A 27,207-nucleotide genomic window follows, 5' to 3' on the forward strand; every position below is an offset into this window, starting at 1 on the left:
CTCAGCATTAATTGCGCGATATTAAAAAATTAAACCACAAACAGCTTGCAACAAATAAGAATATCTCTGAATTAATGCAATGTACACGCAATATACGTTATGAATTATGTATGTGTGTGTTTTTTTATGTGCTTAAATATTAACAGAAAATAGCATTACTATGATTATATAGAAATTTTATTTAAAAAATATACAATGCATTAATCATTTTATCCCTTTTTTATTATATTGACATAAAGTGTAAAACTGACTTGTCATTAAAAATAAAGAACAGTTCTTTTTTTTAGTTAATTAAATACCGAAACAAACGGTGCATATAAGCATATAATAATATACTTTCAATAAATATTACTATAAATGATGTTGTGCATTACATAATATAAAATAGACATATATCATTAATAGGATAATATAAAGTATTAGACAGGAAATTAAAGGACGAAACAATAATAATTAAGTTTGCAAATATTATTTTTTATTATTTCCAAGTTAAAAAATAATTGTACTTAAGAGAATCTAAAAAAATAAATAAAAAAAAGTGATGCTTATTCAACCATATAGATTCGTGTGTATAATAATATGCAGACAATTAGACAATTAAATTCCTATGGTATTATATATTTGAAATTGATAAAAGTATATATAAATATATTTTTATTGGATATCCAGCTAGCCAAAATTTTTTTTTTTTTTTTTTTTTTTTTTTTTTTTTTATGAACTAGCCAAATTGAAGATAGGATATTGATCCACATATGGGGAAAAATCGTAGATAGTGTCAAAAGGGGGTAAATGGAAAAATTGGCATAAAATGCATTTAAGAAATAAAAAATCACAATTTTCACATTTTAAATTTATTGTTTTTCAAAAAATTATTGAACAAAATAAATGGATAATAATTGGGGGAATGCTATCTTTGTTGGGCTAGTGAAGTAGCAATCAATGAAAAAAGAAATTAATAATATATTATTATAAGAAAATAATTATATTGTTAAATAATAACGCATTATATTTATATAGGAATTTAATGGGTTATTATAAATACTTTGTTTATTTTAATACATTATTTATAATGTAAAAAAATAAATATATATTTTTATTGTTTATATATTTTTATGATGTAAATAATATAAAATACATTTCATTGAATTTATTATAATTATTTAATATATAATATTTAACATAAATTTTATATTTTAATTAAAAAATATTATTTAATATATAAATATTTAACGTAAATTTTATACTTTAATTAAAAAATAAATTAAATTGGTTATTTTGGTAAATGATTATACAACATATACAATTCTCCAAAATTTTGGTAATATATATACAATTTTCCAAAAAATTTTTGGTAAATGATTATTACAACATATACAATTTTCCAAAACAATAATTTGAATAACAAAATTTGATATAATTTTTTAAATAACATTGGTAATTTATATTTATTAAATATATAAATATACATGTATTTATATTAATAAATATAATTTATTATATGCTTATTTTATAATTAAGATAAGGTTATTGTTTATACATTATAACAACTTTTCAATATAAGAGGCGTTCTATTGTATTTTGATATGTGTGTAAATAAATGTTATATACAATATTATAAAAATGTTGTGAAAAAACTATTGTGTGTTAAATTTAAATGTGTGTAATATTTATGTGTGTAAAAATAACAATTTATTGTGTGCTTCTTGTAATATACATAGGTAAATAGAGAGTATAATTTCCATGTTATTACCAAAGGTTTTCAATAATCTTCTTCATGTCTCTTAATATATTAGATCTTTATAGTGATAGTATATATTGTTTGGATATTTGTGTGTGTACTAGCCTAGCATTAAAATGAAAACACTATCCTTATAATTATAGAGAGTAAAAATAGATACAAATGCATATTATTTATTTTAAGCATAAATAATTTGTGAAAATAATTTTATATCATCATTGGACCCATTTGTTAAAAACGTAACGTTGTATTATACTTAAATTTTTGATAAATAAAAAACTATATATGTTTTGTTAAAATTATAAGAGAGTTTCAAACTAAATATCGGAACCTTTTTATAGATTTAATGTTAATTTCCGTAATTTGTATACTATATAAAATAAATTTATATATATTAAGCACCATAGTAAAAAATTTTATGTCTATTAAGTCGGTGTTTAATACCACCAGAAATAATAGAGATGTATTTTTATGCTAGGTGCCATTCATTTTTTTATAATACTATAAATAAAACATAGTATGATAAATAAAAAATAACAAATAAAAAAATCACATGTAAATAATAAAAGCACTACTATAAGAGTGTGTTTTTCTAAAATATGTTATAAAAGTATAATATTATTAAAATGAGTTATCTTAAACATATATAATATAATGTATATATCTAATGTTTTTAGGTATATCGAAATTATTATATAATTTTAAGATGCGTTATCTTAAATACATATAATATAATGTATATATCTAATGTTTTTAGATATATCGAAATTATTATATAATTTTAAGATGCGTTATCTTAAATACATATAATATTGTATATGTCTAATGTTTAGGTATATCGAAATTATTATATAATTTTTTTAGGTATCTCATTTATGGTATTAATATTTAGTAACCTGGTTGATCTTGCCAGTAGTCATATGCTTGTCTCAAAGATTAAGCCATGCAAGTGAAAGTATATGCATATTTTATATGTAGAAACTGCGAACGGCTCATTAAAACAGTTATAATCTACTTGACATTTTATTATAAGGATAACTACGGAAAAGCTGTAGCTAATACTTGTAAAAGTACATTACTTCTCGGAGTAAAAGTACGTATTTGTTAAGGCATCCAAGAAAAAATGATATTAAAGGAATTATAACAAAGAAGTTACACCACAACAAACGTTAGTGTGTATCAATCGAGTTTCTGACCTATCAGCTTTTGATGTTAGGGTATTGACCTAACATGGCTTTGACGGGTAACGGGGAATTAGAGTTCGATTCCGGAGAGGGAGCCTGAGAAATAGCTACCACATCTAAGGAAGGCAGCAGGCGCGTAAATTACCCAATTCTAAATAAGAGAGGTAGTGACAAGAAATAACAATATAAGGCCAAATTTTGGTTTTATAATTGGAATGATGGGAACTTAAAACCTTCCCAAAAATCAATTGGAGGGCAAGTCTGGTGCCAGCAGCCGCGGTAATTCCAGCTCCAATAGCGTATATTAAAATTGTTGCAGTTAAAACGCTCGTAGTTAAATTTGAAAGGACTATAAATATTGTAAGTGATGTGCTTGGTTGAGATTCATCGTGACTTTGTCATTGTACTCACCTCGTCGTCCTTTTAAATATAGATCCCTTTTGAGAACCCAATGAGTCATCGCTGGGTTCTCGTTACTTTGAGTAAATTAGAGTGTTTAAAGCAAATATAAATTGGTACAATTTACTATGTTTGAATACTATAGCATGGAATAACAAGATTGAATAGGTCAAAAATTTTTGTAAAATTTTTCTTATTTTGGCTTAGATACAGTTAATAGGAGTAGATTGGAGGCATTTGTATTCAGATGCTAGAGGTGAAATTCTTAGATTTTCTGGAGACAAACAACTGCGAAAGCATTTGCCTAAAATACTTCCATTAATCAAGAACGAAAGTTAAGGGAGTGAAGACGATCAGATACCGTCGTAATCTTAACCATAAACTATGCCGACTAAGTGTTGGATGAAAATTTATAAATAAAACTATCTTCTTTAAAGGAATAGTTTTTTAGATGCTTCCTTCAGTACCTTATGAGAAATCAAAGTCTTTGGGTTCTGGGGCGAGTATTCGCGCAAGCGAGAAAGTTAAAAGAATTGACGGAAGGGCACCACCAGGCGTGGAGCTTGCGGCTTAATTTGACTCAACACGGGGAAACTCACTAGTTTAAGACAAGAGTAGGATTGACAGATTAACAGCTCTTTCTTGATTTCTTGGATGGTGATGCATGGCCGTTTTTAGTTCGTGAATATGATTTGTCTGGTTAATTCCGATAACGAACGAGATCTTAACCTGCTAATTAGCGGTGGGTACGTGATATTCTTCGAAGGTGGACTAACTATAGCGTTTTCGGAGATATGGTGCATAATCATTCGGTTTACCTTTTGTTTTTTTGTGTCATGTTCTTTCGGTTTCGTTGGGTTTTTTCCCTAGTAAGGATGTATCCCCTTTATTTAATGCTTCTTAGAGGAACGATGTGTGCCTAACGCAAGGAAGTTTAAGGCAACAACAGGTCTGTGATGTCCTTAGATATACTAGGCTGCACGCGTGCTACACTGATATGTAAAACGAGTACTTAAAATTATATCTCTATGGTAGATAATCAAATTCTACGTATGTTAGAGTATATTTTTCCTACACTGAAATAGTGAAGGTAATCTTTATCAATACATATCGTGATGGGGATAGATTATTGCAACTATTAATCTTGAACGAGGAATGCCTAGTAAGCATGATTCATCAGATTGTGCTGACTACGTCCCTGCCCTTTGTACACACCGCCCGTCGCTCCTACCGATTGAAAGATATGATGAATTGTTCGGACAAATAAATAAATATTAATTTTAATTTTTTTGGAAGGGCCGTAAATCCTATCTTTTAAAGGAAGGAGAAGTCGTAACAAGGTTTCCGTAGGTGAACCTGCGGAAGGATCATTTTTAGTACCATGGTATGGAATCTTGGTGCATATGCTTTATGTGTTCAAATTTATAATGGTGTGGTAACAGATATATAGATTGTGGGATATATGTTTTGTAATTTAATATTCGATGTCATCATATAAAGAAATATATTTTAATATATCAAAATATGTATACCAGTCGTGTTAATGCATAACCTTAAGTATATTCCCATAAAAAATATATTATGTGCCCATTTCTTCATAATAAGAATTATAAAGTGTGTGTATTAAGGTACCATATCCTTGAGTCCTAGTATATAGTGTACGGCGCCAATCTGTTTGGTATTTTTGGAGTTGATTATATTTCTACATGTTTTCCGAAAAGTTAATATGAAAAGGGTATAATTAATTTCAAAGGTATTAAGCACGGTGCTCTACGCATATACGCTACCAATACCGCACATATCAATTTTTTACATGTTAATGTGTTTGTGTATTTTGTTTGAAATGCTTTATTTTGATAATGCGAGTTCAAGGAAAATACAAAAAATTTAAACACAATCTTAACGATGGATGTCTTGGTTCCTACAGCGATGAAGGCCGTAGCAAAATACGATAGACAATGAAAATTGCAATTACTGTGAATCATCGGAATGCTGAATGTAAACTACACCATTTACCTTTTAAGGTAATGATTATCATTATATGGTACTCCCATTATGTTTCCTATAAATAATATAATTCTGCAAAAATTTTAACTATATTGTTCTCTCAATATAAACAAAAAATATATATATAAATAAAATTAAATTTTGATAATAATTACTAAGTTAATCTTTGTGGCGTTATATTCAGTTATTTAATATGTATAACTGCCCACCCATTGCCTTAATTTAATTTTTAATATTATTATAATGAAAATAAATAGTGCTGGTATGGGGTTAGATGTGTACTGCTTAATTAATAATCAATCTTTATATTTTAAATAATTAATCAAGATTTAGACTTATGGAATAATTAACCAATCTTTAGACTTATTGATTTGAATAGTTAATTATGATTTAGACTTATGAATAGTTAATCAAGATTTGACTTATGAATAGTTAATCAAGATGTATAAACTTGTGAATAATTAAACAAGATTTATAGGCTTATGAATAGTTATCAAGATTATACTTATGAATAGTTATCAAGATTATACTTATGAATAGTTATCAAGATTAGACTTATGAATAGTTAATCAAGATGAAGTTTATTTTTTAAAAGTGCGTAGATTATGTAATCTTGATCTAGAGAGTATTATATATCATTTTTGTTTTCATAATGATATATAGTACAATTGAAATGAATATTGCATAATGGTTATCTTTTAAAAAATATGATTGCATGTTCTATAAAATATTGTGTAAATCCCAGAATTTCATTTCAAGACAACACAATATTTGGTGTCATCCACACTTTAAAATGGAGGAATTAAGAGAATAAAAAATTATATTTAAGAGTTGCTTTATGAAGACAACTCTATTAAATATACGGTATAAACTTGTTATAAACTATGTGTTTATGACCGTTGTACATTTCCAAATCACTGAAAAGCCCATGGTGGAGCGTGGGGAAATAGTAATTGCACCCCAATGACAGGTGCAAATACCCTGGGACAACAACACACTTTGGTTAATGATGTGACGTACTTAAGTGGACGAGCTTTAACTTTACCTGGTAAATGGAGTTGGTTATATTACTTTATATATGAATTGACGAAGCTAATGTGGACGAGCGTCATTATTACTCTATGTATGAATTGACGAAGCTAATGTGGTCGATTACCTCAAACAAGGACGACCTACCCATGATAAGCGTACGCGCATTGCTCTATGCATGATGTGACGGACCTAATATGCCCAAGAGGGTAAATTGAGGATGAGCTTACATGGTAAATGAACGTCATATAATTCTATATATAGGTAACATTAATGTGAAAGGCGAGGGCCCGACACTAGAATATATTTACCTGGTAAAGGAACGTCATATTACTTTATATAAAGTTGACGAATATAATATTGCCGATTGTCTCAGACAAGACGACTTAGCCTGGTAATCTTACGTCATATATTACTTTATGCATGATGTGTCATCGACTGATAACCGAAAAGTTAAACGAGATGGGGTTACCAGGTGAATCAACGTCATATAATTCTATGTATGAATTGACGAAGCTATTGTGGACGAGCGTCATTATTATTTCTATATTGAGTTACGAAGCTATTGTGGACGGACGTCATTATTATTTCTATATATGAATAGACGAAGCTAATGTGGACAGGCGTCATTATTATTTCTATATTTAGTGACGAGCTATTGTGGACGGACGTCATTATTATTTATATATTGAGTTACAAAGCTATTGTGGACGAACGTCAATATTATTTCTATATATGAGATGACAAAGCTATTGTGGACGGGCGTCATTATTATTTCTATATTTAATGACGAAGCTAATATTGTCGATTGTTTCTAACAAGTACGACATAAACTGGTAACTTACGTCATATATTGCTCTATGCATTATGTGTCGTCGAGTGTAGCCGAGAGGTTAAGCGAGGGGGGTTACCTGTGAACGAGTCATATTACTCTATATATGAATTGACGAAGCTATTGTAGACAGGCGTCATTATTATTTCTATATTTAGTGACGAGCTATTGTGGACGGACGTCATTATTATTTATATATTGAGTTACGAAGCTATTGTGGACGGACGTCATATTATTTCTATATATGAGGTGACAAGCTATTGTGGACGGGCGTCATTATTATTTTTTTATAAAATTGACGAAGCTAATATGTCGACTTTCTCTAACAAGTACGACATAAACTGGTATCTTACGTCATATATTGCTTTATGCATGATGTGTCGTCGAGTGGTAACCGAGAGGTTTAACGAGGGGAGATTACCTGTGAATGAGTCATATTACTCTATATAAGAATTGACGAAGCTATTGTGGACAGGCGTCATTATTATTTCTATATTTAGTGACGAGCTATTGTGGACGGACGTCATTATTATTTATATATTGAGTTACAAAGCTATTGTGGACGAACGTCAATATTATTTCTATATATGAGATGACAAAGCTATTGTGGACGGGCGTCATTATTATTTCTATATTTAATGACGAAGCTAATATTGTCGATTGTTTCTCTAACAGTACGACATAAACTGGTAATCTTACGTCATATATTGCTTTATGCATTATGTGACGTGGGCTTACCTGATGAACGAACGTCATATTACACTATATATGAATTGACGAAGCTAATGTGGACAGGCGTCATTATTATTTCTATATTTAATGACAAAGCTATTGTGGACGGGCGTCATTATTATTTCTATATTGAGTACGAAGCTATTGTGGACGGACGTCATATTATTTCTATATGTGAGGTGACAAGCTATTGTGGACGGGCGTCATTAATATTTCTATATTTAGTGACGAAGCTAATATTGTCGATTGTTTCTAACAGTACGGCATAAACTGGTAATCTTACGTCATATATTGCTTTATGCACGATATGTCGTCGAGTGATAACCGCGAGGTTAAACGAGAGTAGATTACCTGTGAACGAGTCATATTACACTATATATGAATTGACGAAGCTATTGTGGACAGGCGTCATTATTATTTCTATATTTAGTGACGAAGCTATTGTGGACGGACGTCATTATTATTTATATATTGAGTTACGAAGCTATTGTGGACGGACGTCATATTATTTCTATATGTGAAGTGACAAGCTATTGTGGACGGGCGTCATTAATATTTCTATATTTAGTGACGAAGCTAATATTGTCGATTGTTTCTAACAGTACGACATAAATGGTATCTTACGTCATATATTGCTTTATGCATGATATGTCGTCTAGTGATGACCGAGAGGTTAAACGAGGGGAGATTACCTGTGAACGAGTCATATTACACTATATATGAATTGACGAAGCTAATGTGGACAGGCGTCATTATTATTTCTATATTTAATGACAAAGCTATTGTGGACGGACGTCATTATTATTTCTATATTGAGTGACAAAGCTATTGTGGACGGACGTCATTATTATTTCTATGTTTAGTGACGAAGCTAATGTGAACAGGCGTCATTATTATTTCTATATTTAATGACGAAGCTATTGTGGACGGACGTCATTATTATTTCTATATTGAGTGACGAAGCTATTGTGGACGGACGTCATTATTATTTTTCAATATTTAGTGACGAAGCTAATATGAATAGGCGTCATTATTATTTCTATATTTAATGACGGAAGCTATTGTGGACGGACGTCATTATTATTTCTATATTGAGTGACGAAGCTATTGTGGACGGACGTCATTATTATTTTTCAATATTTAGTGACGAAGCTAATATGAATAGGCGTCATTATTATTTCTATATTTAATGACGGAAGCTATTGTGGACGGACGTCATTATTATTTCTATATTGAGTGACAAAGCTATTGTGGACGGACGTCATTATTATTTTTTTATAAAATTGACGAAGCTAATATGAAGACGTCATTATTATTTCTATATTTAATGACGGAAGCTATTGTGGACGGACGTCATTATTATTTCTATATTGAGTGACAAAGCTATTGTGGACGGACGTCATTATTATTTTTATATAAAATTGACGAAGCTAATATGAATAGGTGTCATTATTATTTCTATATTTAATGACGGAAGCTATTGTGGACGGACGTCATTATTATTTCTATATTGAGTTACGAAGCTATTGTGGACGGACGTCATTATTATTTTTATATAAAATTGACGAAGCTAATGTGAACAGGCGTCATTATTATTTCATATTTAATGACGAAGCTATTGTGGACGGACGTCATTATTATTCCTATATTGAGTGACGAAGCTATTGTGGACGGACGTCATATTATTTCTATATATGAGGTGACAAAGCTATTGTGGACGGGCGTCATTATTATTTTTTTATAAAATTGACGAAGCTAATATGTCGATTTTCTCTAACAAGTACGACATAAACTGGTAACTTACGTCATATATTGCTCTATGCATTATGTGTCGTCGAGTGGTAGCCGAGAGGTTAAACGAGGGGGGTTACCTGTGAACGAGTCATATTACTCTATATATGAATTGACGAAGCTAATGTGGACAGGCGTCATTATTATTTCTATATTTAATGACGAAGCTATTGTGGACGGGCGTCATATTATTTCTATATGAGGTGACAAAGCTATTGTGGACGGACGTCATATTATTTCTATATGTGAAGTGACAAGCTATTGTGGACGGGCGTCATTATTATTTCTATATTTAATGACGAAGCTAATATTGTCGATTGTTTCTAACAGTACGACATAAACTGGTAATCTTACGTCATATATTGCTTTATGCATTATGTGACGTGGGCTTACCTGTGAACGAGTCATATTACACTATATATGAATTGACGAAGCTAATGTGGACAGGTGTCATTATTATTTCTATATTTAATGACAAAGCTATTGTGGACGGGCGTCATTATTATTTCTATATATGAGGTGACAAAGCTATTGTGGACGGACGTCATATTATTTCTATATATGAGGTGACAAAGCTATTGTGGACGGGCGTCATTATTATTTCTATATTTAATGACGAAGCTAATATTGTCGATTGTTTCTAACAGTACGACATAAACTGGTAATCTTACGTCATATATTGCTTATGCATTACGTGTCGTCGAGTGGTAGCCGAGAGGTTAAACGAGGGGAGATTACCTGTGAACGAGTCATATTACTCTATATAAGAATTGACGAAGCTAATGTGGACAGGCGTCATTATTATTTCTATATTTAATGACGAAGCTATTGTGGACGGACGTCAATATTATTTCTATATTGAGTGAAAAGCTATTGTGGACGGACGTCAATATTATTTCTATATTGAGTGAAAAGCTATTGTGGACGGACGTCAATATTATTTCTATATTGAGTGAAAAGCTATTGTGGACGGACGTCAATATTATTTCTATATTGAGTGACGAAGCTATTGTGGACGGGCGTCATATTATTTCTATATTGAGTGAAAAGCTATTGTGGACGAACGTCATTATTATTTTTATATATTAGTGACAAAGCTATTGTAGACAAACTTCATTATTATTTCTATATATGAAGTGACAAAGCTATTGTGGACGGACGTCATTATTATTTCTATATTGAGTTACGAAGCTATTGTGGACGGACGTCATTATTATTTCTATATTGAGGTGACGAAGCTATTGTGGACGGGCGTCATTATTATTTATATGCATGAGATGACGAAGCTTATGTGGACGGACGTCATTATTATTTCTATACATGAGATGACGAAGCTATTGTGGACGGACGTCATATTATTTCTATATATGAGGTGACAAAGCTATTGTGGACGGGCGTCATTATTATTTTTTTATAAAATTGACGAAGCTAATATTGTCGATTGTCTCGAACAGTACGACATAAACTGGTAATCTTACGTCATATATTGCTTTATGCACGATATGTCGTCTAGTGATGACCGAGAGGTTAAACGAGGGGAGATTACCTGTGAACGAGTCATATTACTCTATATATGAATTGACGAAGCTAATGTGGACGAGCGTCATATTACTCTATGTATGAATTGACGAAGCTAATGTGGACGAGCGTCATATTGCTCTGTGTATGAATTGACGAAGCTAATATGGTCGATTACATCAAACAAGTACGACCTACCATGATAAGCGTACGTCATATTGCTCTATACATGATGTGACGGACCTAATATGGCCAAGAGGCTAAACGAGGGGGAGCTTACATGGTAAACGAACGTCATATTATTACTCTATATATGAATTGACGAAGCTAATATGAACGAACGTCATATTACCCTATGTATTAACTGACGAAGGTAATGTGAACGAACGTCATATTACTCTATATATGAATTGACGAAGCTAATATTGTCAATTGTCTCAAACAAGGACGACATAACCTGGTAAGTATACGTCATATATTGCTCACGCATTATGTGGCGTGGGCTTACCTGGTGAATGAGCGTCTTATTACTCTATATATGAATTGACGAAGCTAATATTGTCGATTATCTCTAACAAGTACGACATAACCTGATAAACGAATGTCATATTATATATGAATTGACGAAGCTAATATTGTCGATTATCTCTAACAAGTACGACATAACCTGTAAACAAACATCATATTACTCTATATATGGATTGACGAAGCTAATATTGTCGATTATCTCTAACAAGTACGACATAACCTGTAAACGAATCATATTACTCTATATATGAATTGACGAAGCTAATATTGTCGATTATCTCTAACAAGTGCGACAAACCTGTAAATGAACATCATATTATATTACTCTATATATGAATTGACGAAGCTAATATTGTCGATTATCTCTAACAAGTGCGACATAACCTGTAAATGAACATCATATTATATTACTCTATATATGAATTGACGAAGCTAATATTGTCGACTATCTCTAACAAGTACGACATAACCTGTAAATGTACATCATATTATATTTACTCTATATATGAATTGACGAAGCTAATATTGTCGATTATCTCTAACAAGTTCGACATAACCTGTAAATGAACATCATATTATATTACTCTATATATGAATTGACGAAGCTAATATTGTCGATTATTTCTAACAAGTTCGACATAACCTGTAAATGAACATCATATTATATTACTCTATATATGAATTGACGAAGCTAATATTGTCGATTATCTCTAACAAGTACGACATAACCTGTAAACGAGTCATATTACTCTATATATGAATTGACGAAGCTAATATTGTCGAGTATCTCTAACAAGTGCGACATAGCCTGTAAACGAATCATATTACTCTATATATGAATTGACGAAGCTAATATTGTCAATTGTCTCAAACAAGTACGACATAACCTGTAAACAAACATCATATTACTCTATATATGAATTGACGAAGCTAATATTGTCGATTATCTCTAACAAGTGCGACATAGCCTGTAAACGAATCATATTACTCTATATATGGATTGACGAAGCTAATATTGTCGATTATCTCTAACAAGTACGACATAACCTGGTAAACAAACATCATATTACTCTATATATGAATTGACGAAGCTAATATTGTCGATTATCTCTAACAAGTGCGACATAACCTGTAAACGAATCATATTACTCTATATATGAATTGACGAAGCTAATATTGTCAATTGTCTCAAACAAGGACGATATAACCTGGTAAACGAATGTCATATTACTCTATATATGAATTGACGAAGCTAATATGTCGATTTTCTCTAACAAGTACGACATAAACTGGTAAGCTTACGTCATATATTGCTTTATGCATTATGTGTCGTCTAGTGATGGCCGAGAGGTTAAACGAGGGGAGCTTACCTGGTGAACGAACGTCATATTACTCTATGTATAAGGTGACGAAGCTATTGTGGACGGGCGTCATTATTATTTCTATATATGAGGTGACAAAGCTATTGTGGACGGGCGTCATTATTATTTCTATATATGAATAGACGAAGCTAATATGAACGAACGTCATATTACCCTATGTATTAACTGACGAAGGTAATGTGAACGAACGTCATATTACTCTATATATGAATTGACGAAGCTAATGTTGTCAATTGTCTCAGACAAGGAGCTTAACCTGGTAAGCGTACGTCATGTTCTCTATGCATGATATTTTGAATTTAGTTATGACCGAGAGGCTAACGAAGAGATCTTACCTAATAAACGAACGTCATATTATTACTCTATATATGAATTGACGAAGCTAATGTGGACGAGCGTCTCACGAGGCTCCTAACCTGGTAAACGAGCGTCATGGTACAATTTGTGGCAGTAACGGTAACCCAAGAATTATTCAATTTTGTAATCCAAGGGTTACCCAAAGGGGCTCATCTCGAGGTAGGTGGTTATGAAACCGCTGGGCAAGCTATGGGGAATTAAAGGAAACGGAATAGAATAAATATAGGGCCTTTCCGTGTGATATAATGTGGGGAATTACAGGAAAGTGGAGAATATTCTAGGGCCTTCCTGTGGGGAATGTATGATGGAAAGATCATAGTTACATCACTTATAACGGTAATACTGAAAAAAAATCTTATTATGAATATATCATGTGTTTATGACCGTTGGACTTACCTAGGTCGATTACCTTCACAATGAATCACTTTACATTATTCGTATAGAAGGAAATTATAACATATCCTAAAAAAAGGTGTAAATTACGTGGGGTAGGTGCCGTATTCTGGGGTGACGAACCTAATGTGGCTGAGTGTCTCAAGGGGCAACGGCCTTACCTGGTAAACGAGCGGTCAGGAGCGCCAGCGAACCTAGGGAAACGCATCTTAATCGGGTATGTTATGAAAACCTTTTAGCGATTAATTATCGTCATACAAATCCAGCATGAATGGTAAATCATATGATCATAAACTAGGGAAGCCACCCAATGGAAAGATCATGGTTTTCATAATAATGATAAGCAATCAACTTCAACGAAGAATATACATAATGTGATTAAGGCAACAATAATTATTTAATAATTATATATAGATTCTATATTAATATCACTTATGTTAAAGAGGACTAAGTTATGATCGACCAAATTTCGAAGATGTAACTGCTATGCATGTAATGGTATACATTACAATATATGATGTTATAATGCATATCACTACGTCTTATAAACAATCTCATGATAATCATATTTTGATACATGTATATGTAATGTATATAAATATCTACAATTAAGTAAATTTTTAGATGCATTAATTAGCATGTATTTAAATATGATTAAAGTGAAAATATCGAATACCACGATCCTTGGAAGCAATTATTTATATTGGTTTTATTGTATTAATTGTTTTTCCATTGTAAATGTAGTAAATTAAAAAAAAACGTATACAGATACGAAAGAATATACAGATATGAGAGAATATGTTAAGAAATTGAATTATTTTTATTTTAACTATGATGGGAGAGCAAATCCGCCGAATTTAAGCATATAATTAAGCGGAAGAAAAGAAAATAACTATGATTCCCTAAGTAACGGCGAGTGAACAGGGAAAAGCTCAAAAGGAAAATCCTATTCATGCCGAAAATCATGTTAAGGAATTGTCTGGTTGGAGTTCATCCTTTTCTATAATTTATGTTAAGTTGCGAAATGAGTAGGAATACTATTCCATAGAGGGTGAAAGACCCGTAGCTCCTTGCATTCTATAGAAATGGTGATTCTCTGCAGAGTAGTGTTCTTTGAGATTGGAGCACAAATGTGTGTGATAGATTTCACATAAAGCTAAATATTTGTAGGAGACCGATAGTAAACAAGTACCGTGAGGGAAAGATGAAATAGTACTCAGGAATGAGATTTAAATAGTACCTGAAATCGTTAAGGTGGAACGGATTGAGAGAGAAATAACGTAAGATGTGATTTAATTTTCCTGCTTTTCGGAGCAGTTTTAATTCATATCTTATTAAAAGAAGCATCAGTGAAATTTAGCATTTGCATTATAGTTAAACAGCTATCTTTGGTCATGCAAATATATCATATCTACTTCCGCTAATATGGTTGTAGAAATATCTATTATTGCTTGCTACATTTACTGAGGTTTAATAAAATCATTAGGGTTTTTGTCCTTATTGATTTAAGTTGCTTCTAAAAAGCACTTTCTCAACCCACTCGTCTTGAAACACGGACCAAGGAGTCTAACAAATGTGCAAGCGTATATATGTTTTTAACTATAACGAAATATATCAGAAATTCAGAATCGATAATACGCATAATTAATGTAATTAATTGGTAGATATTTGGGGTTCCCCCATTTTGCATACCATGCCGGTTGGCAATTATGCTAAATTGAGTGAGAGTATATTTGTTAGGACCCGAGAGGCTTTGAACTAAGCGTGGTGAGATTGAAGTCAGGCGAAAGTCTGATGGAGGATCGAATTGATACTGACGTGCAAATCGTTCATTTCAATCACGTTTAGGGGCGAAAGACTAATCGAAAAGCCTATTAGCTGGTTATTTTCGAAAGATCTCTCAGGATCGCTGGAGTTGATTAATATAGTTTTACGAGGTAGAGATAATGATTAGAGGACTCAGGGAAAACGTTTCCTTGACCTATTCTCAAACTCCCAATACGTAACAAGGAAATAATATCTTAAATTGTATTATTTCCACTTTATAAATAAAATAACTCCAAGTGGGCCATTTTTGGTAAGCAGAACTGGCGATGAGGGATGCTCCTAACGCTTGGATAAGGTGCCTAAATATTCGCTCATTAGATCCCATAAAAGGTGTTGGTTCATAATGACAGTAGGACGGTGGTCATGGAAGTCGAAATCCGCTAAGGAGTGTGTAACAACTTACCTACCGAATGAACTAGCCCTGAAAATGGATGGCGCTAAAGCGAGTTACCGATACCGAGCCATAGAAGGAGGTTGAAAGGTTTAATTGAGGTTCTCCTCAATTTATCTTTTTTAAAATCTTTCTATGAGTAGAAAATCGTGGGGTTTGTGTAGAAGCAATATGCGTGAGCTATTGTGGAACATATCCCTAGTGCAGATCTTGGTGGAAGTAGCAATTATTCAAATGAGAACTTTGAAGACTGAAGTGGAGAAGGGTTTCTTGTCAACTGTGATTGTACAAGAGTTAGCCGCTCCTAAGGGAAAGCTGAAAAGCATTTAAATGGGGATTTGGTGTTGCAAGAATTGTTGCATCTTTTCTCTGTCTCAAAAGGGAAACAGGTTAATATTCCTGTGCCTAAGTTATTTAGTTTATTAAAATATAGTTGGTAACATAAAATTGAACTCCTTAACATAGGTTTTACGATCGAGATGCGTTATCTTTGCATTTTAACTTTATAGCAAACCTCGGAATCAAATTAATTGGAGAACAGGTTTGTTGAATTACGATTCAGGGTTTTTTTAAGTGCTGGGATAATATATAAGTCCCCATTTTAAAAAATTCTGTTTTGTAGTAATAGTAGTTCAATTTATGGATTATTCGATATGTAAGAACTATCCTTGAAAAAAGGGGGGAACAGCGATTATAATGGAGCATGAAAATAATACAAATTATTTATAATTTGTATTTATTTTCATGTAACGTTATATTTGCGCATTAACATAAAAATACTTATGAGCGTACCCACAACCGCATCAGGTCTCCTAGGTTAATAGCCTCTGGTTAAATAGAAAAAAGTAAGTAAGGGAAGTCGGCAAAATAGATCCGTAACTTCGGGAAAAGGATTGGCTCTGAGGACATAAGAGTAGAGAGAAGTTTAAAATATCATTTAAATAAAGATATAAAGAATGCTTCATGGTTCGCCGTGATGTATTTTTGCATTATCTTGTTTTTCATAATGGTTTTTTTTTCTATCCTTCTATTCGCCGCTGTTTTGGTTGTCACTTCGGTGATGGCCTTAATGGCTCATCATGTTAACTCAGAACTGAAACGGACAAGGGGAATCCGACTGTTTAATTAAAACTTAGCTTTGTGATAGCCAGAAATGGTATTAACACAAAGTGATTTCTGCCCAGTGCTTTGAATGTCAACTTGATGAAATTCAATGAAGCGCAGGTAAACGGCGGGAGTAACTATGACTCTCTTAAGGTAGCCAAATGCCTCGTCATCTAATTAGTGACGCGCATGAATGGATTAACGAGATTCCCACTGTCCCTACTTGCTATCTAGCGAAACCACAGCCAAGGGAACGGGCTTGGCCAAATCAGCGGGGAAAGAAGACCCTGTTGAGCTTTACTCTAGTCTGGCTTTGTGAAACGACTTAAGAGGTGTAGTATAAGTGGGAGTAGAGATTGAAATATATTTTCTACGTCAGTGAAATACCACTACTTTTAAAGTTGTTTTACTTATCTGTTTATAGGGAAATATATTTATACAGGCCAAGAACTTCGGTTTTTGATGCTTGGTATATCTAATATTATTTGAATTTAATGGGGCCTTACGGCTTTCATTATTCTCCCACACTATGGAGACATAGCCAGGTGGGGAGTTTGACTGGGGCGGTACATCTGTTAAACAATAACGCAGATGTCCAAAGACAAGCTCAAAGAGAACAGAAATCTCTTGTAGACTAAAAGGGGAAAAGCTTGTTTGATTTCTATTTTCAGAAAAAGTAGAAAACGTGAAAGCGTGGCCTATCGATCCTTTATTATTGCAAAATTACAAGACTTGTTCTTTACTGTGCATATAGAGGTGTCTGAAAAGTTACCACAGGGATAACTGGCTTGTGGCTGCCAAGCGCTCCTAGCGACGTAGCTTTTTGATCCTTCGATGTCGGCTCTTCCTATCATTGGGACGCAGAAGTCCCAAAGTGTCGGATTGTTCACCCGCTAATAGGGAACGTGAGCTGGGTTAAGAACGTCTTGAGACAGGTTAGTTTTACCCTACTGATGAATTTTATTATTTTAATATATAATGTATTGTGACAGTAATCCAACTTGGTACGAGAGGATTAGTTGGTTCAGACATTTGGTACAGCGATTGGTTGACAAACCATTGTCGCGAAGCTACGTCTGTTGGATAATGACTGAACGCCTCTTAAGTCAGAACCCATGCTGATTAAACAATATTATTCGTTCTTTTTTGTGACCTTTTACTACTTAAATGTAAGAGAGAAAATATATGTATTCATTACCAATATATGGTTGAATATAACTATTCCTATGGTTCATAAGGACGCAAATACGTTTCCTATTGGACAAAAGAAATTTAACAACAAAAAAGATATACACAAATTGTAGACGACTTTTATATCTGAAGGTGCTGTAAATATGAAAGTAAACCCTGCTTTACGATCTGTTGAGGCTTACCCTTCTTGATAAAGTGTAATTTTTATAAAAACCAAATTTTAATATAATATTAAATGATTATTTTATGCTGTATATTAATGTATGCAACATAACATAATTATTTTATATTATATCTTACAATTTTTAAAATCAAACTTTTACATTTCTGATGATTGCAATTATATGACATGTGTGTTTTAAATTTTTATTTCTTCTTATTTATATATGTTTTTTTATTATTATGTGACTTTATAGATCATTGTTTTAGGAGTTAAAATAGTACCATAATTATTCTATGGAGAATATAGTTATGCTTATAGTTTTTTATAGCTCATAAGAGATATATGTTTACGTGAGTGTGTACCTATGTTTTCCCTAATTTTTTATATTACATTTTCATTAATATACCTTAATTGTTTTTATATGTATTTTAATTTCGTTTTTTATAATACTTTAATTATTTTTTCAGAGTTCAAAAGTGTATTAAATAAGGATTAATACCTAATTAAATAAATGAATAAAAAAAGTGTGGTGTTGCTTATTTTTTAGAGTGAAGGATATATTTCATTGTCCATAATGAAATATTAATTTTGGAGGCGTTGTGTTTTATTTTAATAGTGTGGGGATGCTATTATTTAAAAATATTTTTTAAGTTGATTACGTTTTTTTATAAAAAAAAATTATTATTTAAAAGATAATCCAGTGAAAAATATAATATGAAATATATTATGAATGAGACTATTTTGTTATGTAAATATTAATACAATTTTTAATATTTATAAAATGAGAACGAATAGGCAAAACAATATATATGCTTTATATAATGTTAAAGCATATAAACAAATTATAATTATGATTCCCTTCATAATAAGTAGTAGTAATGATGTTCTATGTTTTGTTCGGGGTGGATTTTATATTTTTTATTGAAATTTTATTAAGTAAATATTGAAATTTAGTGTTGTTAAAAATGAGTAATTTATAAGGGTTTTAAAATACAAGTCCTATTATATTTTTATAATATATATGACGAGAGTATTTACTTTTTTAATTAGTATATGCAAACTAATATTGGTATGTATATAAATATCATTATATTGTTCTCAATATAATAATATATAAAGGTTTTCTTTAAAGTACAATTTGTATTACAAAAAAAAGACGAGTTGAATTACTTTTTTTTATATAATATTATAAGTTCAATATATATTTTTGGACAGACAAATTATAATGATTTTAAGTAGAGACAGTATAATATTAAAGCTATACGTTGTTTTTTTGATAAATATTTTATAAGTTAATTATATTATATATTGTTTATGGTTTGAGTTTTTTCTTAAAAATTTAAACAATTTTTTTAAAAGGAAAAAAAATAATGAAATTTATGATTTTTACAAACAAAGATAAATAAATACATAAAAAGATGACTAATAAATCTAACTACTATAAATTAAATTATTTTATCTAAACAAAGTAAACATATAAAATATTAAAAATTAAAGTCTATAAAATTTAAACAAATATATTATAAATAAATTGTAAACAAACTCATGTTTATTGTGTATTAAAGTGTGTTTATTATTATGATGATATTGCTTTAGGTAATATTTTTTGCATTTTCAAATATTGTGACAAATTGTAATTATTGTGTTTGTATAGATTAATTTGGTATATTAGTACCCAAAGCTTGCAAAACTGCATCTCTAGTTGAAGTTAAAAAGACTTGAAAATCAAGTTTTGCCTGCTCAGCGATGCTTATAACTTGATCTTCAATTTCAGATGTACTTATATTATAATTTTCAAAGAGAGTCACAATTGTGTTAAGCAAAGACTCTAAATGTGGTCTCCAAGTTTCATTCCATATAACAAGTCTTGATTCTTGGATTAGTTGAAGTGAGTCTGCAAGTTCATTAAATTGCGCGAACATGTTATTAACAGACGTTTCCCAAAGTGCATCCATACGATAAATTAAATTTAAACGATCCAATATAATACGATCCTCTGGAGAAATAGATGATGAACTTGAATTATTCGGTTCGTCTGAGTTTGTTTCTGCATTTGTTGTATTAGTATTAGTACCATCAGGCGCATTCTGAGCGGCATCAATTAAAAAATCTATTAAGATATTCTCGTAATTATTCTGGTTTTGTGGTACGTTTTCTTGATTATTCAAATCATTAACAATAATAAGAGGGGAGGTATCATCATCATAATCATGATCATAATTTGGCAATAATGGATATAATGCAAGTACTTCAGGACTAATTTCCCCTAAATAATCTTCCATTTGGAGAGAGGGATTACGTATAAAGATGTCCGATTCTTGCAGTACGCTTCTTAAAATTCTTTTAAAACGGGGTCCATTTTGTTGCTTAATATTTTGGTATACATTGTTTGTATTAACCAGGTTGTGATAATAACTAAGTATAATATTTAGAAAAAAAAATTATATATATAAAGAAAAAGAAATAAAATGATAGTAATATTATAATATACATTACAAACAATAAACACGATTTGGCATAGGAAATGAAGTTGGCTAAATGCATTAATTTTTGCAAATTTTATTTTATAATATATATAAAAAATGCCAAAGTATAATATATATGAACGGTTATATATATAACTCTGTTTTATTTATGTATTTACTTTATGCCAGATGTGGTTGCAAACTTGTATGATATGACAGGTTGTTGGTAATTAGTATTATATTGTAAAAATGTTAATATAGCAAGGTTTAATATAACAGCTATCATTTTGAGATGGATATACGAATACGATTTTTGGTATTTAATTTGAACTTATGTTATTATTAGCATATTTATTGCCAAAATTGAGTGTCTGAGTTTTAGGCCCTTTATTTTTTTAATAAAAATTTATATTTATTAATTTTGTTAAAATATATATTTTTTGAATTTTTATAGATATTTTTTTAATATATAAAATAAAATTAATTATAAGGACCCTATATTTAATATAATCGAATTAACAAAAAATATATATATATTATATGAATAAATATAATAATAAATTAATGTTGAATATTATTAAATATATAATGGGTCGTGTCCTCCCCCATGAGATAGAATAATTCTTTCTACGAAATTTCTTAATAATGAAAATGATAGATTAAAAAAATTGTAATAAAACAATAATATTTAAAGCAAATAAATGTCGTTTTAGCATAGAATTAAATATACTAAGTTCTGTTTTTTTTTTCGTGCATACAAAAAAAGGACTGTATATTTATTATTTATTATTTATTATAATAGCTTTCATAAAAAAACTTGTTGTTTATATTAAATATTTAAGTTAATTTTTATACAAAAATTTTCTATAGTTACAATAAATGTCATTCCTTTTTTAAAAAATAAAGTAATTATGCTTGAATTTGTATATTAAAAAAATTATTAAATGTTTTTATGATCTTAAGTAATATATTTTTATGGTTGAGCATGCAAATTATGTGGTTATACATTCATCTTTAAAGTTATATATCATTTTGGATATTTATTTGAACTTATATATATTATTTATTTTTTTGAACCATCATTTTCATTCTCTCTCTTATATATATAAAAAGAGTTGTTTTTTCTATTTTAATTGTGTTTGTTTTATTTGTTTTAACTTATAATAATATATATAATAAACTGATTGTTGTGGATTATGGACAAATTTATTGTGGTGGCGGGACTAAACATAATAATTGTTATTATAACATGTAGTATTACGTAGTCAATTTATTCCATAGTTTATATATTTTATGGAATTTGATATAATATTGTACTCAGGCCATTAAATAAATTTTTTAAAACAAATTAAATCGTAAAGTTCCATGTGGTATATAAATTTGGTAAATATATTTCATTAATTTATGAATTTTTTTACTCTATTTTGCTATGCAATGAAAAATATGTATGTGTATATCTCTTGTTTAAAATTAGTAAGAATTCGATTCCCTATATTTAAATGGGAATAATTGAACTTATTTACATATTGTGTGATGGTATTTGTTATGTGTATGTATAATCAACTTTATATCAAATCGATCATTTTTTGTTATTGCGAATAATGACCATAAAAAAGTTTTTAAATCGCGATTATAATAAATGATTTATGTTTGGTTTAAAAGAATGGTTGTTATAGTTATAGTTATAGAATAAAAAATATTGATTGACAATGAAATGAGGGAATTTTATCATTGACTTGAAACAATAATATTTTTTTTATTTTTTCCATTGTAAATATATGATAGTGTTTTTAAAATATTTTTCGATTTATAACCAAGTGATTTGCCTTTTTTGAACAATAAGAAAAATGAGATACAATATACTATATTATAACTATTTTCGTTTTGGAAATTATTAGCATAATATGGCATGTAATACAAAGTATATATATACATACCTTATACATTATCCACAAAATATAACTATATATGTGTGTGTTAAAATATAATTAATTTATGGTATTAGGGTTATTTACTATTATAAGTTATGCCCTTTGTCCGATATATAGATCATGGAAAGAATAAATTGACTGATCGAACATTAGTTAGTTGGAAATAATTGCTTATACTAATTATTGCTGTGCATTTGGTAAAGTTAAATATTACTATTCCAATGAATTTGTCTATCTATAATTATATATAGTTTTATTTGAATGTGAATGTTTTCCCGTAAATTTTAATATGTATGAAAAAATTTTGATTATATGGCATTATATGATGTTTTAGTGAATCCATATATGTATTTTTTTTTTCACGTATAATTATGCATATAAATAATGTTGTAGAAAGACGGATAATATATAAGTTGATTACAAAATAATATGTGTTAAATGGGAAAGAAATATATTTGAGAATGCTCTTTTTTTTAATGTTTTCATTTTATTTAAAGAAAAAATAAAGACAAATAATATATAGATATTCCAAAAAATATATAAGATATGGCATTATTTAGTTGTATATGAGTTTTTTAAATTAGTGTGATGTGTTATTAAAATATAATTGGCCCAGAAATTGGATATAAATACGATATAATAGGTTTAACTACGTCCAAAATATGGTTAGTTCATTTTAATTTTGCATGATATTTCCCCGTATGTAATAATGTTTTAAATAATTTTTCGTGGGATTATACTTTACATAAATTCATGCAAAAAATGTTAAGAAAAAGAATGACGAAATTATTAATAATGGAACTTGAAATTATGTTGATATAATACCTTTTTAGAATAGTTGATACTATGAATGTATTATATTAATGAATATATTTAAGACATTTTTTTTTATAATACGTGACAGTTTATGTTTTAAATATGCGTTTTTTCATATGTATATATATAAAATCATAAAATGATTTCCATATTTTTATAACTAAATTAATAAAATATAATAACTGTATGAAACAAATTTTCACAATTATTAAGAATATAATTACATTATATGTGCATATATATACATAACTGACGGTAATATAAACAACAAATGAACTCTCATTTTTTGTGAGCAAATTATAAAAAGGTATTATGGCTCATTCATAACGGATACTATAATTTAATATGTATATCCTTATTATGAATTTATAGATATTTCCATAAAATATTATAGAACTATTCGTTAATATAACAATATTCAATATATTTTTTTTACAAGATAAAGATAGTTACCAAAACAAAAAATTGGCTTTTTAGCATTTTTTGCTTTTTCTATATACAAATAATATATGCATATTAATTCGTCTTATAAAAATTATGCTTCATTTTAATGGAGGTAAATTTTCCAAAAAACGTTGAAAGAAAAAAAACAATAAATAATGTAATTATAGTCCTATGAATTATTCGGATTAATATGATTCTATATTACAGAATCATTATATAAATTTCGAGTTTCGAAGGTATGGGTTCGATATAGATCTTCGTTTATAGTCATCACCATTTAATGAGCTTGCATCACTATCTTCTTTCTTTTCATCGGCTTTAATTGTTGAATTTGTTATGCTACTATATCTGTTTTTAATATTACTAGTACTGTCATCTTTTTTCACTTCATCTTTTTTATCATCAGCTTTAGCTGGTGTGCTTGATGCAATGACAAATTTACCTTTAATATCAGTGGTACTGTCATCTTTTTTCACTTCATCTTTTTTATCATCAGATTTAGCTGGTGTGCTTGATGCAATGACAAATTTACCTTTAATATCAGTGGTACTGTCATCTTTTTTCACTTCATCTTTTTTATCATCAGATTTAGCTGGTGTGCTTGATGCAATAACAAATTTACCTTTAATATCAGTGGTACTGTCATCTTTTTTCACTTCATCTTTTTTATCATCAGCTTTAGCTGGTGTGCTTGATGCAATAACAAATTTACCTTTAATATCAGTGGTACTGTCATCCTTTTTTATTTCATCTTTCTTTTCAGCATCATCTTTTTTATCATCAGCTTTAGCTGGTGTGCTTGATGCAATGACAAATTTACCTTTAATATCAGTGGTACTGTCATCCTTTTTTATTTCATCTTTCTTTTCAGCATCATCTTTTTTATCATCAGCTTTAGCTGGTGTGCTTGATGCAATGACAAATTTACCTTTAATATCAGTGGTACTGTCGTCTTTTTTTACTTCATCTTTTTTATCATCAGCTTTAGCTGGTGTGCTTGATGCAATGACAAATTTACCTTTAACATCACTAGTACTATCATCTTTTTTCTCATCATCTTTTACATCAGCTTTTTTTTCGTCAATTTTTATTTCATCTTTTTTCTCATCATCTTTTACATCAGCTTTTTTTTCGTCAATTTTTATTTCATCTTTTTTCTCATCATCTTTTACATCAGCTTTTTTTTCATCAATTTTTATTTCATCTTTTTTCTCATCATCTTTTACATCAGCTTTTTTTTCATCAATTTTTATTTCATCTTTTTTCTCATCATCTTTTACATCAGCTTTTTTTTCATCAATTTTTATTTCATCTTTTTTCTCATCATCTTTTACATCATCTTTTTTCTCATCAGTTTTTATTTCAGCAGGGCTTGCACCTACGATAATTGATTCAGATGTCGATTTATTTCTTTCGTGGGACATTTTTTCTCCAATCCATAATCTCCATTGTTTTTGTTGGATCCATTTATGAGTATATAATTGGAGCCATTCATTGAACATTTCTTGTTTTTCAGTTTTCCATTCTTCCCATAATTCCCAATTTTCATTTACAAGTTTAGATTCCTTTAGTGATGTCCAATATTTCCAATCACTTCCTTCTTTGTATATTCTTTCTTTCCAAGCATACCATAATCTTCGCTCTTCTATTGGTAATACTTCTACTGAAAATTCATCAACTTTCGAAAAGAAATTATCTTCTTCATATTTCCAATCAAGAGTTATCCATTCTTTTATTTGACTATCTTTCCAATGGCGCCATGAATCCATAGTCCATTTACAATATTCTGCTTCAGCTTGAGAAAGCCATTCTTTTAGATCATTTTCTAAAAGTTGTTGTGCTTCTGTTAACATCCATATTTTCCATTTATCATCAGACCAGCTTTCTGATTTTTTTAAAAATTCAATTTTATATTCTTGATCAATATTAGGGTTAAAGTGCAACCATTTTGCTTGTAGTTCTTTTACCCATTCTATCAATTGAGCATCTTTTTTATCCATCCATTCACTTTTATTTTTATCAATTTCGTTGATAAATTTGTCCCATCTATCTTCTAAAGTTACCATCCATTTTTTCCAAGCAGTATGTTTCCATTCATCTGTTTTGGGGATATTTAGTTGATCATCCGTATACTTATTATATTTGTTGTAAGTATTTTTGAAATGGGGAATTGGATTTATGTTATCTTCTTTCTTTTGAACTTTATTATTATTCTGTAAAAAAAAGAAAAAATATAGGATGTGCACAGGAAAATAAGTAAATAAATATATATAATCGTCATATTAATCCATATGCATCTAAACATGCATGTTACCAAATACAAATAATACGTGCATGCATTATGTGCATAATGATAATATAATTTAAATGGTATTTTATTTTACCTTTGATTTCATCATAATCAAATATCCCATGTATGCTGCAATTAATGCAAAAGCGCATATATTCAAAAAATTATCCATAACTCCATTTTGAGGTACATCGTCGATAGTCCTAACTAATGATCCACCTCCACCGCCATTAAACAGTGTGCGCTTAGCATAGTCATAGTAATGCATAAGAGATGAGCTCATATTGACTTACACAGGTAAAAATTAAAATAAACTTAGCTAAGATTATTGTGTGTATATAACACTCGGGTTTTTCTTATTAACTATATTCATATAATGAGTTATATTAACGATGATATATTGTATGATGCGCCATATAATATTTGTTTTTTATATATTATATACCATTTGTGAAAAAGTCAGCAAACATGTAAAGGTTATTTCGGGGTGATATATAATATAATTTTATTTTATAAATCTAATAAAATATTATTATGAAAATAATACATTACATAAACTTTGTATTTTAATATTATTAAATTTGCTAGCCATGATCACATATGTAAATACTAAATGTGTATCATGTATATTTTATTATAAGCAATTTTAATTAAAAAAATTCGAATGTGCTTATATTTGCATGTACATTTTTTGT

The 27,207-nt window shown here is 29.6% G+C and overlaps 2 protein-coding genes and 2 non-coding genes across 4 annotated transcripts, besides 1 other annotated feature; 2 read left to right on the top strand and 2 right to left on the bottom strand.

Moving 5' to 3' along the window:
* Nucleotides 1-2,632: 2,632 nt before the first annotated feature.
* On the top strand, nucleotides 2,633-4,694 carry PVVCY_0602340. Its single transcript, XR_552294.2, has one exon. It is a non-coding gene; the product is annotated as a ribosomal RNA (ribosomal RNA).
* A 348-nt stretch (nucleotides 4,695-5,042) lies between these two features.
* Nucleotides 5,043-5,306: a sequence feature (Protein overlapping with rRNA (PVVCY_0602350, VEV55610.1) was converted to a misc_feature.).
* A 9,306-nt stretch (nucleotides 5,307-14,612) lies between these two features.
* On the top strand, nucleotides 14,613-19,030 carry PVVCY_0602360. Its single transcript, XR_552295.2, has one exon. It is a non-coding gene; the product is annotated as a ribosomal RNA (ribosomal RNA).
* A 1,191-nt stretch (nucleotides 19,031-20,221) lies between these two features.
* PVVCY_0602370 (Plasmodium exported protein, unknown function) lies at nucleotides 20,222-21,317 on the bottom strand (the record flags this gene model as incomplete). Its single annotated transcript, XM_008627371.1, has 2 exons — nucleotides 20,222-20,981; nucleotides 21,211-21,317. The coding sequence occupies 2 exons, from the start codon at nucleotides 21,315-21,317 to the stop codon at nucleotides 20,222-20,224; spliced, it is 867 nt and encodes a 288-aa protein (XP_008625593.1).
* A 3,117-nt stretch (nucleotides 21,318-24,434) lies between these two features.
* On the bottom strand, nucleotides 24,435-26,795 carry PVVCY_0602380 (tryptophan-rich antigen tryptophan-rich protein; the record flags this gene model as incomplete). Its single annotated transcript, XM_008627372.2, has 2 exons — nucleotides 24,435-26,435; nucleotides 26,607-26,795. The coding sequence occupies 2 exons, from the start codon at nucleotides 26,793-26,795 to the stop codon at nucleotides 24,435-24,437; spliced, it is 2,190 nt and encodes a 729-aa protein (XP_008625594.2).
* Nucleotides 26,796-27,207: the final 412 nt, after the last annotated feature.

This window comes from Plasmodium vinckei (assembly GCF_900681995.1).
Source record: "Plasmodium vinckei vinckei genome assembly, chromosome: PVVCY_06".
Classification (NCBI taxonomy): Eukaryota; Apicomplexa; class Aconoidasida; order Haemosporida; family Plasmodiidae; genus Plasmodium; species Plasmodium vinckei.